This window comes from Aptenodytes forsteri, unplaced genomic scaffold (assembly GCF_000699145.1).
Source record: "Aptenodytes forsteri isolate BGI_AS27 unplaced genomic scaffold, ASM69914v1 Scaffold236, whole genome shotgun sequence".
Taxonomy (NCBI): domain Eukaryota; kingdom Metazoa; phylum Chordata; class Aves; order Sphenisciformes; family Spheniscidae; genus Aptenodytes; species Aptenodytes forsteri.
In genome coordinates, this window is record NW_008794456.1 from 2,288,319 (window position 1) to 2,307,148 (window position 18,830).

General features: G+C 41.7%; 1 protein-coding gene across 1 annotated transcript in view; it reads right to left on the minus strand.

Moving 5' to 3' along the window:
• Positions 1 to 18,830, minus strand: part of ATRN (attractin) — a 124,487-nt gene that overhangs the window by 72,348 nt on the left and 33,309 nt on the right. Inside the window, exons 11-19 of the mRNA XM_009290721.1 lie at positions 16,097 to 16,181; positions 14,202 to 14,422; positions 12,918 to 13,039; positions 12,250 to 12,388; positions 10,626 to 10,807; positions 8,848 to 9,064; positions 6,961 to 7,146; positions 4,348 to 4,581; positions 3,495 to 3,632 (exon numbers count right to left, since the gene is read on the minus strand). Coding sequence (XP_009288996.1) covers positions 3,495 to 3,632; positions 4,348 to 4,581; positions 6,961 to 7,146; positions 8,848 to 9,064; positions 10,626 to 10,807; positions 12,250 to 12,388; positions 12,918 to 13,039; positions 14,202 to 14,422; positions 16,097 to 16,181 — 1,524 coding nt within the window. The remainder of the gene's footprint in view (positions 1 to 3,494; positions 3,633 to 4,347; positions 4,582 to 6,960; positions 7,147 to 8,847; positions 9,065 to 10,625; positions 10,808 to 12,249; positions 12,389 to 12,917; positions 13,040 to 14,201; positions 14,423 to 16,096; positions 16,182 to 18,830) is intronic.

Genomic DNA, 18,830 nt, shown 5'->3' on the forward strand with positions numbered 1-18,830 from the left:
GGGGGGGAGTGAGCGAGCGGCTGCGTGGTGCTCAGTTGCCAACTGAGGTTAAACCACGACAGCCCCGTAACTGGAGACCATTCACTAAAGGACTGGAACATGCACAAAGAAGAGAAATTTTCTCGTGGCTTTTCAGACAGCTATGAAGTTCAGAAACAAACTATTGGCAAGATGTACTAGACACCCTTGCTGGAGTCTAAAGTTTTCCTGCAGAGTCTGATGGCAGAGCAGAAAGCCAAAATTATTGGAAATGGCTTTTTGACTGTGAAGCATGGTAACAGTCTGATGATGAAACCACCTTGCAGCAAGTCTCCTTCCACCTTCTTCACAAACCATGGGTCACAGACTCATTCAGAGACGGTCATGGGGATCTCCGCTCCTCTTCCTACATTTGTGATGGTCCAGCTTCCCAACGGCAACTGCATCACCCACCTGCCCAACACTGTTTTTCCATGCCAAGCGCTTTAGCCATTCTCCAAGGCCCCTGTGCAGCCCTGGGAGGGGGGAGCAGGCAGGACCACGGCACCAGCAGCTCATCGTGGGCCACCAGCAAGCGCTCCACGGAGGCGTTCAGAAGCGCTGCCGCAGCAGCAATCTGATTTCAGGCATAATAGCGCCTTCCGTTCTCTTGCAAATAACTTCCTTATCTACCGCTAGCATATTTTCATGTGAAACTTTAATCAGAAAATTCAAAAAATCCTGAATGCCGAGAAAGCACCTCGCAGCTATTTTTACATTTGATGTGCTGCATTTCCTGCCTTTCCCGATTAACACTTCTCTACGTTGGACATTTCCTAAAAGCAACCGCTGAGAAGTGATTTACCTACCGTTCAGTTATTATCTGCCCAGCTCCGCAAACACCAATGCCTATGATGATATATGCAAACAATTCTTTCAGAGAAATAACTGCAGTTTGTTAAAAATTTTTCAACACAAGCGATACAGCAACGTTCACCTGCCCTGGTGGCACAGAGCAGCAGGAAAAGGCATCTTATTCCATCGCTCTTTATATTCCTCCCTGGCTTTTGAACCCCATCGCTACCACTTCCAGCTCTGCATAGCCTTACCTATTTGAAAGGCTACTGCTATCCCAACAGCGTCGCTCGAACTCCTGACGGCTCAGCAGGATGGAAAATACCACACACTAACGCTTTCTCCAGCACTGAATATTTGCCATTTTGAGGATATTTATGGTCCCCATGCTGCTGGGGCCACTGAGCTAACGCTGCAAATCTGCACATCAAAGTACCGAGACTCACACTAGGCACTAAGTGTGCAAACGCACGGACGCTTGTGCATCAGGATGGAGTTGTTACCAACAACTATCATCTCCAGCACGGATGTGACCGCGGGCTCTAAAAACAGAGCGGCACACAACATTGCACAGAAATGCACAAAAAGAGTGGAATCAGCACATCATTAACAGGAAAAGAAGGAGGGACCATGGCTCAGAGGAGGGAAAAAGCAGGAGCTGGCTCTGTTGCCCACCAGCCGATCCTCATCTGAAGAATTCCCCTCTGGAAACCTCCTCACTGAGCAAAAATTACTAATGGCCAGCAGTCACTCTGGCTGCATCAGATAGGATGATTTCCTCTCGCTTTCCCTCTTCTGATCCACCTCGGTCTTTCTGCTCAGCCTCCTGCTTCCCTCATTCTTTTGCCTTCACAGTAAATAGTGTTATATCACAGCAAATTAAAAACCTGGGCCCAAAGCACTTGAGAGCAAAGCACTTTTGACATGAGCTACTAGTTTTATCAGATAACAAATGAATGCTGTTGCACAATCTCTCAACACATTTTCTAATTTCTTTTTCAGGCATCTGGATGACTTTAGTCTATTATTCATTATCTCAACAACAAACTATTTTTGGACAATCCTCATGCGAAAGAGTCCAAAGTAACTTACTCTCAATTTCCACATGCATAGAAAAGCAACAAATGTCAAAAGGCACGTTGTGATCCAATGATTAAACCTGAATGCTCAGAGTAGAATTCTCTATTTTCTCAGGCCAACCCAGTCTCAATTTATTCATTCCTGCACTTCAAATTATCTTCACACGAGATGAGTTTAAAAATATCAGAGGTATTTAATCTTGCAGATAAATGTTCTGAACTAAAGTGTCAGAGATGCACCTTTTCCTTTGTACCCGTGCCGTTGTGCTGTCTGTCGTCATTTCATATCCCAGCTACTGCAACACCCTTTTCCCTAGGTAAGGCAGCCTTGTCCCTGTCTGTGATCTTTTCACCCCCTTCCTTGAATCTGTCCGCTGGGAGGTTCTTCTTCATAGCCTCAAACATCACCTACTTGCACTCACTTTAGGGAACAGGACATTCATGCTCCAGCTACTGGCTCTCACCTTCATCCAAAAGGTCGATGCTACTTCCAGCAGACGTACTAAATGAATTTCCAAGTATTTTCTACTGGATTGTCTCCATACTTGGAAGGAGCAACTCAAAAGTCTTCAGTGTCCCCTCATTAATCACCTTCACTTACTTCTTCCGGGACGCCTACAAACCACCCACACTCATTTCATGGAAGTACTGATACTACTCTGACACCAAACGATGTTATTTCTGTTCTATCTTTTCCATCACTGTATCTAATGATATCACTCCACCTAAATATATTCTATCAAAGCTCTTCGGAGCAAGAAGCACCTTCCCTTACGTCTGCATATCACCTATCACAGCTGAATTCTGGTTTACAACTAGTCTCCCCATGCTACACTACAAAATTCGCAGTAATTCAGAATAATGTTGCAAGGTTCAAGGGAAAAAATTCCAAATCTTACATGTTCATTTCTCAGTATTACCTGCACTGGTCCTTCAAGAAAGATTTTTTTCTTTTTTTGTTTTGTTTTAACTTTGCTTGTTAACTGGATCTTGCACAACTGAAAAAAGTTCTTTTGCCAAAGAGTCCCAAAGCACTTTATAAACTTAAAATGCAATTTTAACAGGGATCACCTAATCCTCAACTGAAATCCAGCCAATTCCTCAGTGAAATATGGCAAGCCTTTTATGAAACAGACAATTATAACAATAAACGCACAGCACGTTAACCAAATGTAATAGAAGGTGGAATTTAAATAAGCAGAAATTTGTTCAAGACATTGGGATTACCACTGTTTCTTTTCAAATCAAGATCGTCAAACACTAAAATGCGTACATTTTTCACTGTGGTCATTTAAAGTTTACAAAAGAGGGTAAAAAAATCATCTTTAACTTGTGCAATGCAAGTCAAAGAATTTCATCAAGCAGTTTCCGTATCTTTGATTTGAAGAAACGAGGATTGTGCCTTGCTTGCACGAAAGAAAAAAAAAAAATATATTATCAGGATATAATTTCAGTAGACAGCAGAGGAATGAGTAAGGAGCAAAAAACATCAAAGACTTCAGCGCAGGAAGATTTTTGGTTTCAGTTAAGACAGCAGAGGAATGAGTAAGGAGCAAAAAACATCAAAGACTTCAGCGCAGGAAGATTTAAGGCATCACTTACGCTGACATGTTCCTCCATTAGTAGGATCACCGTAGTAGCCTGAGATACAAGTTTCACAGTGTTTGCCAGTTGTCAGATTTTCACACTTCTCACAGATGCTTTCATTTACACACTTACTGTGCCCGTTACACTGGCAGGCTGAAGGAAACAGAAAAGGATGAGTATTTGTGCTCAAATATAGCACCTCACATAGCACCTCAGAAGTCTGTGTTCTGCAGAGGCTGAATGAAACCATTTCATGCGCCTCCCAAAGAGGTTCTTGCAGTCTTGCTAGCGATACATTAACTCAAAGCGAAGTGTATTGAAAACCTGAAATTTAAAGCAACACACGGAAAACTGAACTCCAATACACTGCGTGTGTATTGGACAGTCGGGACTGGAAGCAGCTGGTGGGACAGATTTACAAGGAGGAATGGGGAAGAAAGGGTTTAGCAGCAGTCCAAGTAATTTTATTCTATACGTTTGGTGTCAAAAACATTATTTCAGAATCACCCTGAGCATTACTAACAGTTAAATCGACCTTCAAAGAAAGAACTGCCTTTCTTTCGAACAACCCTAAAATGAATAAATAAAAGTTAAAAAGTTGGTAAAGGTTTGTAGGAAAGGAAAAATTTCTCTTGAGTAATGCATAGATAAGTCTTCATGCAGCATACCTCTGCAGCTTGCTTATGGATACCTGCAGAACTCCTTCCATCTCAAAATGTGTTATTTCTTGTTTGTCTCCCAAGCTCTTTTCCTCCCTCCGTTAACAGGAGGGAACGCAGACGTCACTACAGCCTTAAACAGTCTCTCCCCCTGCATTTAACTGTTGCTACTACTGAAATGTTTGAACAATTAAACGTTGCTCATTTACCTGGACACTGAATAAAGGACCAATTATAGCTGTTCTCCACGGGACACATGCTGACATTAAGGACGGGCTCCAAGCTGTGTTTCCCTGTTGCGGACGGGGTTGGCATCTTGACCGGACCTCTATAGGAGCCTTCGATGCACTTGCCCTTGCCGGTGTTGCTCGGATCGGTGCACCAGCCGCAGCCGGGCTGCTCCAAACAGTGAGCGCACGTGCAGTAGCCTGAACAGTTTTCGGCTATAAAAAAAACAAACATCAAATTGTGGAATAAATCACTGTCCCAAAACACGGGCAACAATGAACACAGAAACCCTTGTATGTCTTTTGTGACCTTAAGTATTTATCTAGCCAAATCTGTAAGTATTTATTCTGGTGTATAAATATATATAGATCTCTATCTTTGGGGACGGTCTTGTTCAATATCTTTATCAATGATCTGGATGGGGGGATCGAGTGCACCCTCAGTCAGTTTGCAGACACCATCAAGTTGGGCGGGAGTGTTGATCTGCTCGAGGGTAGGAAGGCTCTGCAGAGGGACCTGGACAGGCTGGATCGATGGGCCAAGGCCAACTGGATGAGGTTCAACAAGGCCAAGTGCCGGGTCCTGCACTTGGGTCACAACAACCCCATGCAGCACTACAGGCTTGGGGAAGAGTGGCTGGAAAGCTGCCTGTCGGAAAAGGACCTGGGGGTGCTGGTCGACAGCCGGCTGAACATGAGCCGGCAGTGTGCCCAGGCGGCCAAGAAGGCCAAGGGCATCCTGGCCTGTATCAGAAATAGTGTGGCCAGCAGGAGGAGGGAAGTGATCGTGCCCCTGTACTCGGCCCTGGTGAGGCCGCACCTCGAATACTGTGTTCAGTTTTGGGCCCCTCACTACAAGAAGGACGTCGAGGTGCTGGAGTGTGTCCAGAGAAGGGCAACGAGGCTGGTGAGGGGTCTGGAGAACAAGTCTTCTGAGGAGCAGCTGAGGGAACTGGGGTTGTTTAGCCTGCAGAAAAGGAGGCTGAGGGGAGACCTCATCGCTCTCTACAACTCCCTGACAGGAGGTTGTAGCGAGGGGGGGTCGGTCTCTTCTCCCAAGTAACAAGCGACAGGACGAGAGGAAACGGCCTCAAGTTGTGCCAGGGGAGGTTTAGATTGGACGTGAGGAAAAATGTCTTTACTGAAAGAGTGGTGAAACATTGGAACAGGCTGCCCAGGGAAGTGGTGGAGTCCCCATCCCTGGAGGTATTTAAAAGACGTGTAGATGAGGCGCTTAGGGACATGGTTTAGTGGGCATGGTGGTGTTGGGTCGACGGTTGGGCTCGATGATCTTAGAGATCTTTTCCAACCTTAATGATTCTATGGTATTCACAGTAACACACACATATATATATATTCATTCCTATCAGCATATTTATTCTAGAATCTAAGATAACTATTAACAAAGGTTGCATTAATCAGTGAGTGAGTCATGAAACAACACAATACACACGTAAGCTTTTTCTAACCAATAAACAACACTCACTAAAACCAGAGGTTAATGTTCCCGACTACCAAAGATCTCTGATTGACTTACAATGGGTCACATGATAAACTGAGCCATCCGGAAGCAAAGGCTAAAAACCAGTTTGTTTACTCGCTTTGAGTCTCTTCTTACCACACGTTTTAATATCATACGCTACTATTTCAAGTATTTATCCAAGTCAAAAAGCATAGACTACAAATACAGAATAGAATTTGTCTTCTTTGGAAGATCAGAGTGCCACATGCAGATGCCCCGGGCCCAGCAATCAACTAAATTAGGGAAAAACCATCGCCACCCTTTAACCATTCCTTTCTCAAATGGGATTGTATTTCAGGGTGACAAACTCTTTATGTATAGGAAAGTTTTCCTATTCCTTTCCCCATACCGTCTTAAAAAATATTTTGTAGATTCTTGGTGTTCCAAGATGAACAGACTTTCGATCCTGGTGTTTAAATTGACAATATTTGCCTTTAAAAAAAAAAAAAAAGTAGTAGAAGAATATTGTTTTCCACTATTTCAGCCTACTCATCTCCTGCCTGATGCTTCCTCCAACTTTTGACCTCTGGCAATACGGGAGGTTCACACTCTCATGTTTGACTGTTATCTGAAACTCGTTTTCTCCATCTCTTATTCTGCAACACTTTGAGCTACTCAGGCTTATTCTCATCAGCTTGCAGAAGTTCCTGCAGCAACCGCAGCAACTCAAACTGCCCAACTTCCCTTAAACAAAAAGAAGTTAATCACATGAAATTATGTAACAATTAATCTGAAGGGTAGGAATTCAAATAATGAAACAACTACTTCTCTCTCTGAAAAAAAAAAAAAAGCGGAGATTTTATCATCTCACTTGAAAGCCTTGACTATCTGCCTTTCAGTTTAATTGATAGTTCCCGTAACCAGGACCTAATTCTGTTTAACGCTTTACACGATGCAGAGTACACCGCAGGGTGGAGCTGCACACACTAAGCTCCTGGGGTCAGGCGCTTCTTATTTCTGAAAATCCCCTGGACGGTATGACCGACGTGCAGAGTTTGATGACTTTCGCTAGCAAATGTCAGCAAATACAAAAACTCCAGCCCACCCGTCCAGATGCAGAAGGAATTACTCACGCGGACAACTGCTCATGGTGTACCACTCCATGCACTGCCCGTAGGGGAAAGAGGCCACGTAAGCGTTCGAGTCCACGCACTGCTTCATGTTGCTGCACCACATGCACTCGGAGCTGCCGCTCGTGCACTCCCCGCACATCGTCCGCAGGGCGCAGGGGGTGCGGCACTGCTTGGCGCTGTGGTTAGCTGCGGGCAGGAGGACGAGAGTCAGCTTTCTTCCAGAAAGAAACAGGTAACGAGCCCCGAGATAGAAAGACAGAAGATAAAAAGGCCCTGTCTGTTATTCAGGCTGAAAAATAGTTCGATCTCGCAGACTTGAAACACTTCGTTTGTGTCGCTGGATGGAGCTGGAGATAACTGCATTTCTCATATTCGCCGTGGTATAAGTTAAGTACTGTAAAATCCTTTCTCTTATTACGTATCCTTCATGAGTGTTAAGGCTTTTTAAGGTATCCATCTTAAAAAGAATTTAAATGGGGTTATGAATGCGGCCTTTATCCCTCTGCAGGTCTGCTGATGTGTTCCTTAGCTGTTCTCCCAACCGAAGTGTTGGGAAGAAACCCCACGTTTTACGTGAGCACACTGGGACGCCTTTTAAGTTATCTGATCAGTTCCACACATAATATGAGTATTGAAAGCAGAACTAATTCGGGAGTTTCTGGTGTGAGCCAGTGCTTTATCATCCATTTCAACTGACTGTTCTCAGACCGCAAAAAGCAAGTGAGAGCTTAAACCAATTCAAAGTGCTGCAAGTTAAAACATACAAAATCCTGAGTTCGGGTTCCACATTCATGATCTGAACCCTGCTCTTCCACAACAAATGATTTAAAGTGGTGTAGCTTGCTTAGAATTTTTATGTAATCAACCAACTTTCTTAAAACTTAAAGAGGTACTAATTGGTATTCAGAAATAATCAGCTATAATGGAGAGTTAACAGACCAAGCCATTTTAAAAGATACGCAGTTCCAACAAAGCTAGAAGACTTTTCCCAAAAGCAAATAGCTTCTTTTTCAAAGTTCTCATATCTCCAAAGTGTCTTGCACAATTAATTTCAAACTTTGATAAAAACCTCCTCTGGCTACGGAGCAGGGGAGGGGGAGAAAGGGGAGTTCAATTGGAAAGTAGCTTTTTTTTATTTTTTTTATTTTTTTTTTAAAACAGGAGATTGCTCCATACCATAATTAACCTAAATGTCACATTCAGGTATGCAATTTAGAGAAAAATAATTAAAGTATAATGTACTTCAAGCATTTTACAGTCAACAGCGTAAACGTGGAGCTATTTTTAAAATCTCCAACTCCTGTATGAAATACCTACAGGGGAGGGGGGGAGTTCAATTGGAAAGTAGCTTTTTTTTATTTTTTTTTTTTTTTAAACAGGAGACTGCTCCATACCATAATTAACCTAAATGTCACATTCAGGTACGCAATTTAGAGAAAAATAATTAAACTATAATGTATTTCAAGCATTTTACAGTCAACAGCGTAAACGTGGAGCTATTTTTAAAATCTCCAACTCCTGTATGAAATACCTACACAAGACACTTTTTCAGAACCATTTTTCTTTGGCAAAGTCATGATGCAGCTCGTTTTAAATGTAACGAATGGGCTCCTCTATTCAGGTACGCAATTTAGAGAAAAATAATTAAACTATAATGTATTTCAAGCATTTTACAGTCAACAGCGTAAACGTGGAGCTATTTTTAAAATCTCCAACTCCTGTATGAAATACCTACACAAGACACTTTTTCAGAACCATTTTTCTTTGGCAAAGTCATGATGCAGCTCGTTTTAAATGTAACGAATGGGCTCCTCTTTACTCTCTAGGAAATATAAATACTTATTAGTCAACCTACTCCCCCTGAGCACACAAGTTAGATATCGTTACCCGGCCTTTCGCAGACACTGCCGTTGACTTCATTGATACACGTTGCTGCCTTCAGTCCCTGCTGGAAAGGCTCGGCTAAATAACCGCAAAATCCGGCATCGCTTGGTTCATCGGGGAGCCACTGGAGCAGGGTGTTGGTGAAGGGAGACATGTCTTCCCAGCACCAGTACGACACATTGATTTTCCTCAGTCCAACCCACGGAGTCAAAGTTTTGGGCTAGAAATAAAGGAAAATGGTAGAATTAATATCCAGTTTTATTACCTTAGGTATTAAAAGAAAATACACATCACCATATAACGTTCATAACTTTGCCAGGTTAGAGCTGCAACTTCTAACAGCAACAGGGTTACACAGCACTATGTGCCAACACCAACACATTCTCTTATTATTACAAAACATCTACACACAGCTTACTTAAAGGAGTAACTGCAAAGTACGGCCTCCCCCAGCACAGCAGCAGCGTGCTGTTGAATGGCAAAAGTTCAAGTACCAGACACAGGTTGGCTTTTTAGCAAAGGTATTTTCCCACATTACAAGCACTCAATACTAATATCAACTAAAAAAGGCTAATAATCTCTTTATATCTCTAAGGCTCACTTTTTAAATGATATTATAGACAAAAAAAACCCCCTGTAAATTAACAGTTTTTTACTCCCCGGTGTAAGGGTTCAAACGCTGTTAGGGAAGGGTTGCCATGTGTCTTTAGGAATTTACACTACACTTAACCACTGGGATATCCAGAAACACCTGGAGCTGTTCAAACCACGTACTTTTACAATATCCCGGGCCTGGCTTCCTCTCTTTACAAAAGATTTAACAAACAATCTCCTCTGAATTGCACCTTACCTTTTCTTGGCTAAATTGAATCCCCTCCAAAACCCCGTAATTGTTGAAATGCCACTTTAAAATTACAAAGGGAATCAAAGCAGGGAACGTTCTTGTTTCAACAGGGGAATACTTCTCCTTAGTATTGAAGTACGTTCTCCTCTGAAAAGTAGCAATCCTACTGCCTCCAGTCTCATTTTTCCTATATAAAACCCTTCCTGATTGCCAGCCCTGCCCACAGCGGCCTCTGGGACCCAAGAGGAGTTACTCTAACACGCCATCAAGCCACAGCAGCTCTACAGCCTAAACCAGGATTTCAGCAAAGATGCACAGCATCGTTCTTCGTTGGGGCTTTAGCACCACCTACACAACCTGCCCTGAATACCTCTGCGCTTCTGCCAGGGACTGGAGAAAAAAAAATATTTATTTTATTGATGCATGAAGAGGGACAGATTTCAATTCGCTTCTCACCGTCTCCGACAGAAAAGCACCTGCCACTAAATCAAACATAAATAACTCCAAATAAGCCAAGCAGCTCTACGGAGTAAGAAGCCGACATTTTAAACAGCCGCTTTTCTGAGCGGATTAATAACTTTAAATGCTTTACATTAAACACCTCCGGTGCCCCAAAGGGACCTTTATTTATAAAATATTGTGTACAAGTCACGAGAGGACTCCTGCTGCAGTTATATATCCCACAAGAGAAATGCGCGTGTGATTTCATTATAGAAAGTGATACCTTTGAGGCACCATGTATGTTTATCTTTCCCATTTACATTCTCTACAATTTCAGTTCAAAAGCACCCATAGGGTATGTTGAATTTCAAAAGAAAAATCAGTCCTTTTCAGTTAAGAGGCATGTCTATTCTGTACAGAGCATACAATACCACAGCAAGGACTTTTCCACAGTCAGAGCTTAATTACTCAGGGGACATAAAAGAGAAGCACTCACCGAAGACTGCATCTTCTGCAGCTCCTTTAGAACAAATTCTACCTTTTTCTGGGTCGTGAGAGAAGCCAGCAAAGCCCCGTTGGATCTGCAGGACAGTTTGGCATGATCATAGTTCTCCTTCGCGTTTGTAATTTTCAAACAGGAGTTGCCAACCAAATGCCAGTTTGTTCCACAGATATTTTCTGGGGGGGGGAGGGGGAAAGAAAGTAAAACCATAGATTCAAGCGACCTTCACAATGTTCTAAGTAGTGAGAGAGCTCTTCCACCAAAATAAAACCTACAGCCCCATCCCAAACCAGCATGACTTATCGGCACGCTCAGAAGTATCTATGTATAACAATACCGGAGGAAAAGGAAAGCTGTTTGGGGGAGCTGAAGTGTGACGTTACCATTTAGTTATCTGCAGTAGGTAGTCAAAACACTTACTACAATGTCAAATAGTAAAATCATTTAGAAGAAGGAGCAAAGGAAAGCAACTGAGTACTTTGCTGATGGCTTAAAGCCACTTACTCAATCACAGTTGTTAGGATACCTTTCGACAGAAGAGGGTTGTTCTGCTAATCCTGTCCACAGCACCGAGCTTCCAGGATTAATCCCTGTTTCATCTTGAGCACAGCCATGCCCACTACTGAAGAACTCATGCTTTGTGGTTAATTATTTCCCTCGCTCATAACTACCCTTACAAAAAAACCTGATAGACGTTTTCAGTGTGAATTTCTGCAGAGCTGAAGTCTAGCTCCAACGTCTTGGTTTAGATTTATCTAACAGATTGAAGAGCCCTTAAGTGTCAATCTTTCAGATGGGCTTTTTACACATATCATCAAGTCACCCCCTTTTCTACAACAGATTAAACAGACCAAGCGCTTTATCTATCTCATTAGAAGATGTTTTTCTCACTCTCATGGCTCTCCTCCGAAGTATCTTCACCTTCTCACTCTTCCAGACTAGCAAACACCAGACCTGGACACGTCCAGACCTATCAGAGTTACTAGGGGAAGGCTTTCCATGCCCATTAAAAGGTCCTGTCTGTGTTGGTTTTTTCCCCTCTCTCTGTATTTTTATTAACTGCAAATGTTAATCACTGAAGACGCTATAGTCCTCTCCCAGTCACTGGGAAAAAAAAAATATGTTACTACAGGGGCACTAATAATCAACTCCTGTGAGCTCCCACTGGAAACACTCTAATAAGAATTTTCCTTATACACTTTAGGTGTTATTTGCCTAATTCGTCCAGTATGTGCCATTACGCTTTTGCACAATTCTAGTTTCTAAAATTAAATAGCATGCATTATTAAATCCAATATCTTGCAGAAGCCTATTATATCAACAGTACTGCTTTTATCAAATGAAAAGAGAGAGATGAAATACAGCCCAATAATTATACAAGTGATCATACTCCTCTTCAGACAATTAGGACTGAAAAATATTCCATCAGACTTTCTGAATTTACTGGAAATAAAGTTTCATACCAAAGCTAGTATGATTAAACAACATTATTTACTCCAGCTTAGCACTAAAAGATTACAGATTTGGGGGTAAAAAAACAAAACCAAAAAAACACCCCACAACTTTTGGACTGGGTGAATTTGGGGGTTTTTCTTACACAAATACAACCAACACCTACCTGGTAAAGCGATGCACTCCTGATTCCTAGGTTCCCACTGACAGTTTTGATCCATGGCACAGCTTTTACAACTTGTCTTTTTGTTACAGTAATAGGCAGGGTTATCCTTAGGACAATTATCATATAGAGTAATAGGAACCTAAAATAAATAGCACAGATGAGGCTTTTTCCCATCCAACCAATGTCGGTTTATAACAGCCATGACTACCACACTAAACTTCACAGTTCAGACCTACAAAGCAACCTATATAGTCAAAAGCTGTGACGCTGGACATAGCCTGCACTGTGTATTCAAGCTATTCCCCCGAGCCACCATCTGACACATTTTCCTTACTAGAGCTTTTACAAAAGGGTTAGTTTTTTTTTCTAGGGGAAGGCTCTATCGATAGCAACCCAAATGGCTATGTGCCTTACTGAGTAATCACACACCATCGTGAAACCTTCACCTCTTCCCCTGCCCGTAGCCATCCTCCTAACTTAAGAGGAAAGTCCCACGAAAAGCCCTTGGACCAACTTGAAAAAAATCCAAGCACGTTAGCAGATTAGAGCTAGACATGCACTGGAAATAACAGAACAACAGGGGTCATAATACTGACAGATGAAGGCACCTGGACATTTGCTATTTCAAAGGCTAAATTTAAACTACAGAAGTATTAGAGAGACTTTACCTGTTCCTCTGAGCAGTTGTTATGCATTGAGATACACTGGTCAGTGCACCATTGACAGTTGTTTGTATTTGCTGTACAGCTATAGCAGTCTGTAATCTGATCACATTTTTCATTGTCTACAACTATTAAAGAAAAAAACCTGCATGACCAAAAACAGGCATTTCCTGACAGCTCTAAGAACTTGATTATATATAGCAAAAGATATAACCAAACAGTAGTGCCTGTAGATTTTCCATTATCAACTACTTAGTAAATCAGATACTTTCATGTGATTGAACTGATAGAAAATTGCATTCATTTGCACCACCAATCATTTTTAGTGCCCAAGGATCCGTAAAACACAACACCAGAAAATGCGCCAAGATATGGAAGCGCATGAACTACGACCGGGCATGCATGTTAAGTCAATGCCCATGCAAATGATGCCAGAGGACATCTCACAAGGACGGTGAAAATCTCCCACCGCAGGCCCATTTTGCTGCAAGCCTGGCCTTCAATTACGTGGAACATTTTCATGCAAAGCTTGATCTTTCCGCTTCATCTTTCCAATTGCTTATCGCCTGTGTTTTGTAAAAATTTATTGTACATTGAGAGCCCATCAAAGCAATGTCCCTTTACATCAATTTCTTCTAAATAATTAAAGGCTGCCATCTATTACAGAATCAAGGATCGTATAATTCAATTCAGAGCAACGAATGCATCGGGATAAAGCGTTGAAAAGTTGTTTAAAAATTATCGTAAGGGAGAACACAGAATCAGAACTTAAAACAAACGCTCTTTTTGTATGCCCCTATCCATATAATGCTGTAGAAGGAGAAATGAAGTGTTTTAAGATGACAGTCTTCCTGCTGTCTCTCTTGAAGAGCACAGGATAACGCCACAGGACCCAGATCCCCCTCCCTTGCCCCGTGGTGCTCATCAGCGAATTGCTGGCTCTCACAAGGTCAGTTCTTGGAGCAAACATCTACAGAGCAATGGTCCAGGCCTGATTCCTGACTGATGATGTCTGTTTGGGATAGGAAAGTAAGTACAAGCAGTACAGTAGGAAAAAAATCTAATGAGCAAGCAGCTTCAGGGGGAAGGAGAAGTGGAAACATCTCCATGCCACTGCAGCCACTTGGTCAGAGGAAAGTCTCCCAGAGCACGTATGGAAGCAGAACTACAGTCCCCCCCATCTTAAACTTGACCTGATAATGGCATACAACTAATGCAAGACAGAATTTGGAAAAGAAAAAGACCCTAGACGCCTTTTGGAAAGGGAAATGGGAAGAATGTGACACATACCTGGCTTGGGAGGACAGTCTTCAAAGACCTTTTGCTGCTGCTCTACCGTCGCCATTTCCCAGGGGACGCAGCGAGGAGGGGTGGCAGCCCACACGCATCTGACACCAGGACCTGCTCGCAAGCAGGCCGTTTCGTTGTCAAAAGCTTCACATCTCTCGGGTGTGTACTTCAGTATGTCACTCAGGAGGAGGCTGTTGAAGCCTCCAAATACATACATGGTGCTAGACAAAATGTAAGTGAAGAGAGAAATATTTGTGCCTGTGTTTATAGACCATGCACTGCTGCAAGTCAATGTGATTCAAGGTGCGAGCAAGGTGTTTTATTACAGTCCAGCATGTATAAATCCAAATAAATAGCTCTTGGTTAACGAAGGTACTAAAGAAAAGGTCAGTCAAGTTCCACTGTTTCAGAGAAGCCAGAGAATCTCAACACATGGGTGTTGAGACAGAGTCAAACCATCCCGAGGTCATGGACTGACCTTCCCCTTCAGCCAAAACTCTGGGTGACACCTGATCAACGCAACTATACATAAAATGCTGCAGAAATGTGGGAAGAGAGAGGAAGGCTAAAAATCGGGGACATGGTATCACACTGTTAAACCAGCGTTCAGAAACTGTGACAAAACAATTCAGTGTTGTCACATCTTGCTACACCACTGTGACAAAACCACAGTTATTTTCATGGCTGTTAGCAAGTGAGCAGAGTCATTGTGTCAACTAAAAAAAAACCAAAAAACCCCCACAAACCAAAAAACAAACCCCAAAACAAAGTAATATTTGGGGGGAGGAAAGTGGTTTTTTTAAACCTTCTTTAGTATCACAACTGCTTCAGGCAAAACGTCAAATTTCATTAGTTACACACAAATGCCACCCAAAAAACCCTGTGCATCCATGTTTGTAAACGCACATTTAAAAAGACAGTGAAGAAGAGTCAATGGAACTGAAAATAAAAGTTTTGGTTGAATAATAAGTATTTTTTAATATGATTTTCATCCTATTGTAGGATGAAAAGAAGAACTAATGCACAGCCTTAGTTGTCCTTCGTGGAAGCAAATGCACGGCTGGTATTCAGCATACACTGAAACAAGTAGGTAGTGAGTGAGTTTTTAGAGACAAAAAGAGTATCTAGAAGCACACCTTCCTTTTCAAGGCAGTGACAGTTATCTGCCTGGCTTAAACTGAGCTTTAAATAATATTACTGATTTACAGAAAGTATCCTCAAAGGATAAAGGAACCAGAACGAAAGACTCCTAAGAAATATCATTGCTCAAATTGGTTCCGCAGACTCAAATACAACAACAGATGTTCACCTGAAAGCACAGGTATTATTACAGTGATGTAATGCTTAACAGCAGAAATCTCACCTATGATTTCACCTAAATACTCTCCATCACGTGAATGGTAAATAAGAACCAGACAGGACAAGCTACGTAAACTGAAACGTGGACAAATTTAGAAACCATGAGGGAAAGCATGATTTGGAGATAAAAGCTGTCAGTGCAGCTAAGTAAGAAATAGAAATATGAAATAAATGGAATTACGAAATTATGAAATAACTACGGATTAGAAATATATATATAAAAATAAGGAAAAGGAAATAGAAATATATAAGAATTAGAAAAATATATATATAAAAATAAGGAAAAGGAACAGAAATATGAAAAAAACAAATTTTTGAAAGAACTAAGTGAGCTGAGACAGTTTAGTCCAGTGAAGAAGAAGGGCTGATAGTGACAGGTGGATACCGAAGACATCACAAGAGTGAAGATCCGAGAACTTTGAGAGGTTTGCAACAGATCCTCAACCTAACACTGGTCTCAGTGTTACTGACCTACATGTACGCATTTATGGAGGTATGAAAAATGCCAACACCCCCCAGCTTGTTTGTAACCTTACCTGTTGTACAGCACGGCAGAATGTCCAAACCTGTTCACATCGTGATGGAGACCCGGGCGAGGAAGAACAGACCACCGATCGCAAGCTAGGATTAAGGAAAGCTCATTTCAGTAAAGTTCCTCAGTATAATTAATGATTCAACTTAAGCAGCACATTTCTTCCCAAAAGATCCCAAAGTACTTTAATAACTATAGAGAGACCATTCTGCCCACCACCAAAACGCAAGTCTCGAATGAAACAGGGCAGCTCACGAAAGCGCTGCGTCATCTTCTTTTGCAAGACTGAAGACTTAGTCTTCACCCCAGCTGCCACGGTACGACAAAAAAGGAAAGGAAGGATCTAATGGCTCTGCTCCATCATCTGAACAGTTCATGAAAAAGGGAAGTTTCAGGGTGTTGTGTTGAAGGGGTTATCCGCTTTTTGGCAATCACGTGTAATTAAATGGTGGTGGCTTGAGTTGCTTTTCCTCCTTTACTAATGGAATTTTTCACTGCATAACAAGTTCAGGTTTTATCTGTTTATATGTGAATTATTTGCAGTTTTGCCCCAAACCAGTATCACTGAGAACAGAGACTTATCTTCCCCCGCCCCCCATTGCAATTATGTTCCTAGAGGGTAGATATCCATGTTTTTAAAAATATTTTTCACTCATCATAGCTTAAGGATTTGTGGTTGTTTTTCCTCTTTTAATATAATGTGAGATTATTCCATCTTTTTCTATTAGCATAACATTTATAAGTTCTGCTTCATTTTTTACTTGGTTTCTCAGGTAATTTCTTCCTTTAGGCAGCATGAAAAAAAAAAAACAAACTTAAGAAACACATAACCTACTCAGCAATCAAAGGAACAAAAGCAGGAAAAGTCAGTCCAATTCATATCACTTAAACTTCGCAAAGTGAATGGGATCACCTTGGGGGCTAACGTCCCAGAGGCAGTTGTATGCAATTTATGCAATTAAGACAGAAAAGTCAATCTGCTGTAAAGATCTACAGAGCCCTCAAACACTCGCAGATTCTTTAATACAAGAGAAAACCGTTGTGCCATGGACTGAGCCTCTGAAAAAAGAAAAAAAAAAGTCCACAAACCCAAACTAGATAAACTGGGAGGGCAAAGAAAACAACCTTACTAATTCTTTACTGAATTTAATTGGAGAATTGTTGGGCAAAACAACTGATCCTAACCTCTGCTCCCACAGAAGCTTTTGTTCAAGAGTGCTGATAAATAAAAGACATAGGACCCAGTTGGTTGCATTTAATGCTTTGATAAATCATTATTTTGAAATTTATTTTTAAACGTCATTTGCTCCATTTTCAAGGAATTTAACCTAGCCCAGCATCACTCCTGAGACAAGCACGCACAGTTCCAATTTTTAACAAGAGACCAGCAAAATTGGACAGCAATTTGCAATTTTTTATCCAACAAGTTATGAGTTATGTGAGGCCAAGAATCATATTTTTCTAGATTAATAGAAGGCCTGGAATGTTTTGCTTTCTAAGTTTCTTTCCCATCTTTAGCTGAAGATCAAGTATTGGAAAAAATGAATGATTCTGAAACTAAAAAGAATCTTCTCCTTCCTGACTTATGAGTTAAGCCAAGCCTAAAACTTACAATGAACAAGATTTATTAAATATACTATTCAAATAGAACACATATGCTATGAAAACATCCACCCTCTTTCTATGCTTGTCATCAGAACTGAATTTTTGATGGGGTAAATAGAAGAGTTTTAATTTCTCTCCTGTGGGGAGAAAAGATCATTATATGAGTACAGCCTTTACGCAAACATTTCATGGTGATTTTTAAAAAAACAAAGTCAAAACTTATTTAGAAATGAAAAAGAATGGTTACTTGACCCACAGAAACTGCATTTTGAGACAATCTGCCTGTGAAGTTTCTATTCTTGTTTTAGACACATCCCATACGCGAGGGACATGACCCGTCGGAAAGCACAAGCTTTGCCTTTTCACTCCTGGAGATGAACACAGAGCGATGGAAGGGCTGCAACTCACATGCGGCTCCTTTGCTGCTATGAATTGTTGAGAGGAGGAGGTAGAGGATTCAAGAGAGACATTTGTCCACCCAGAGACAAAACTGCTGCAGAGCAGGATACTCTTCTATAGAGGCCAGAGAGACCAATTTTGGGGATAGGAAGTGCTAACTAGTCATTGCAGTGTGCAGCACCGTAGGAAAAACACTGTGAGACTGCTCTACCCAAGTGCTCACCCAACCTGAACGCCAGCACAACCCAAAAACTTGTCCTGAGAAGCAACAAGAAATGCACATGCACACAGACGGCTAGACTGTTATCCTGAAACCTTCCGAACCTGGGCACTACCCGGATAGTTTGGACTGAATAAGCCCCAACCTGGTCAAGTGGAGGATAAAAGGATAAGAAGCATTAATGCATTCTCAGGTCTACCTAATCTGCTAAACCTCCAGAGAATCTCAGCACGCATCTCGGTGACATCTGTTTGCAACCCCCCCACCAAAAAAAAAAAAAAAAGGCATCTCGGTGACATCTGTTTGCAACCCCACACACACCAAAAAAAAAAAAAAAAAAAAAAAAGAGAGAAAAGATAGCATGTCCTCACAACACTCAATGCAAGTAGTCTGATTACTTAGAAATTTGAGGAAAGAAAAGCAGAAATAAAATGAGTTACTGCAGAAATCCTACTGGCCCAGCCAGCACGGGTTCATGAGAGGCAGGTCCTGCTTGACCGACCTGATCTCCTTC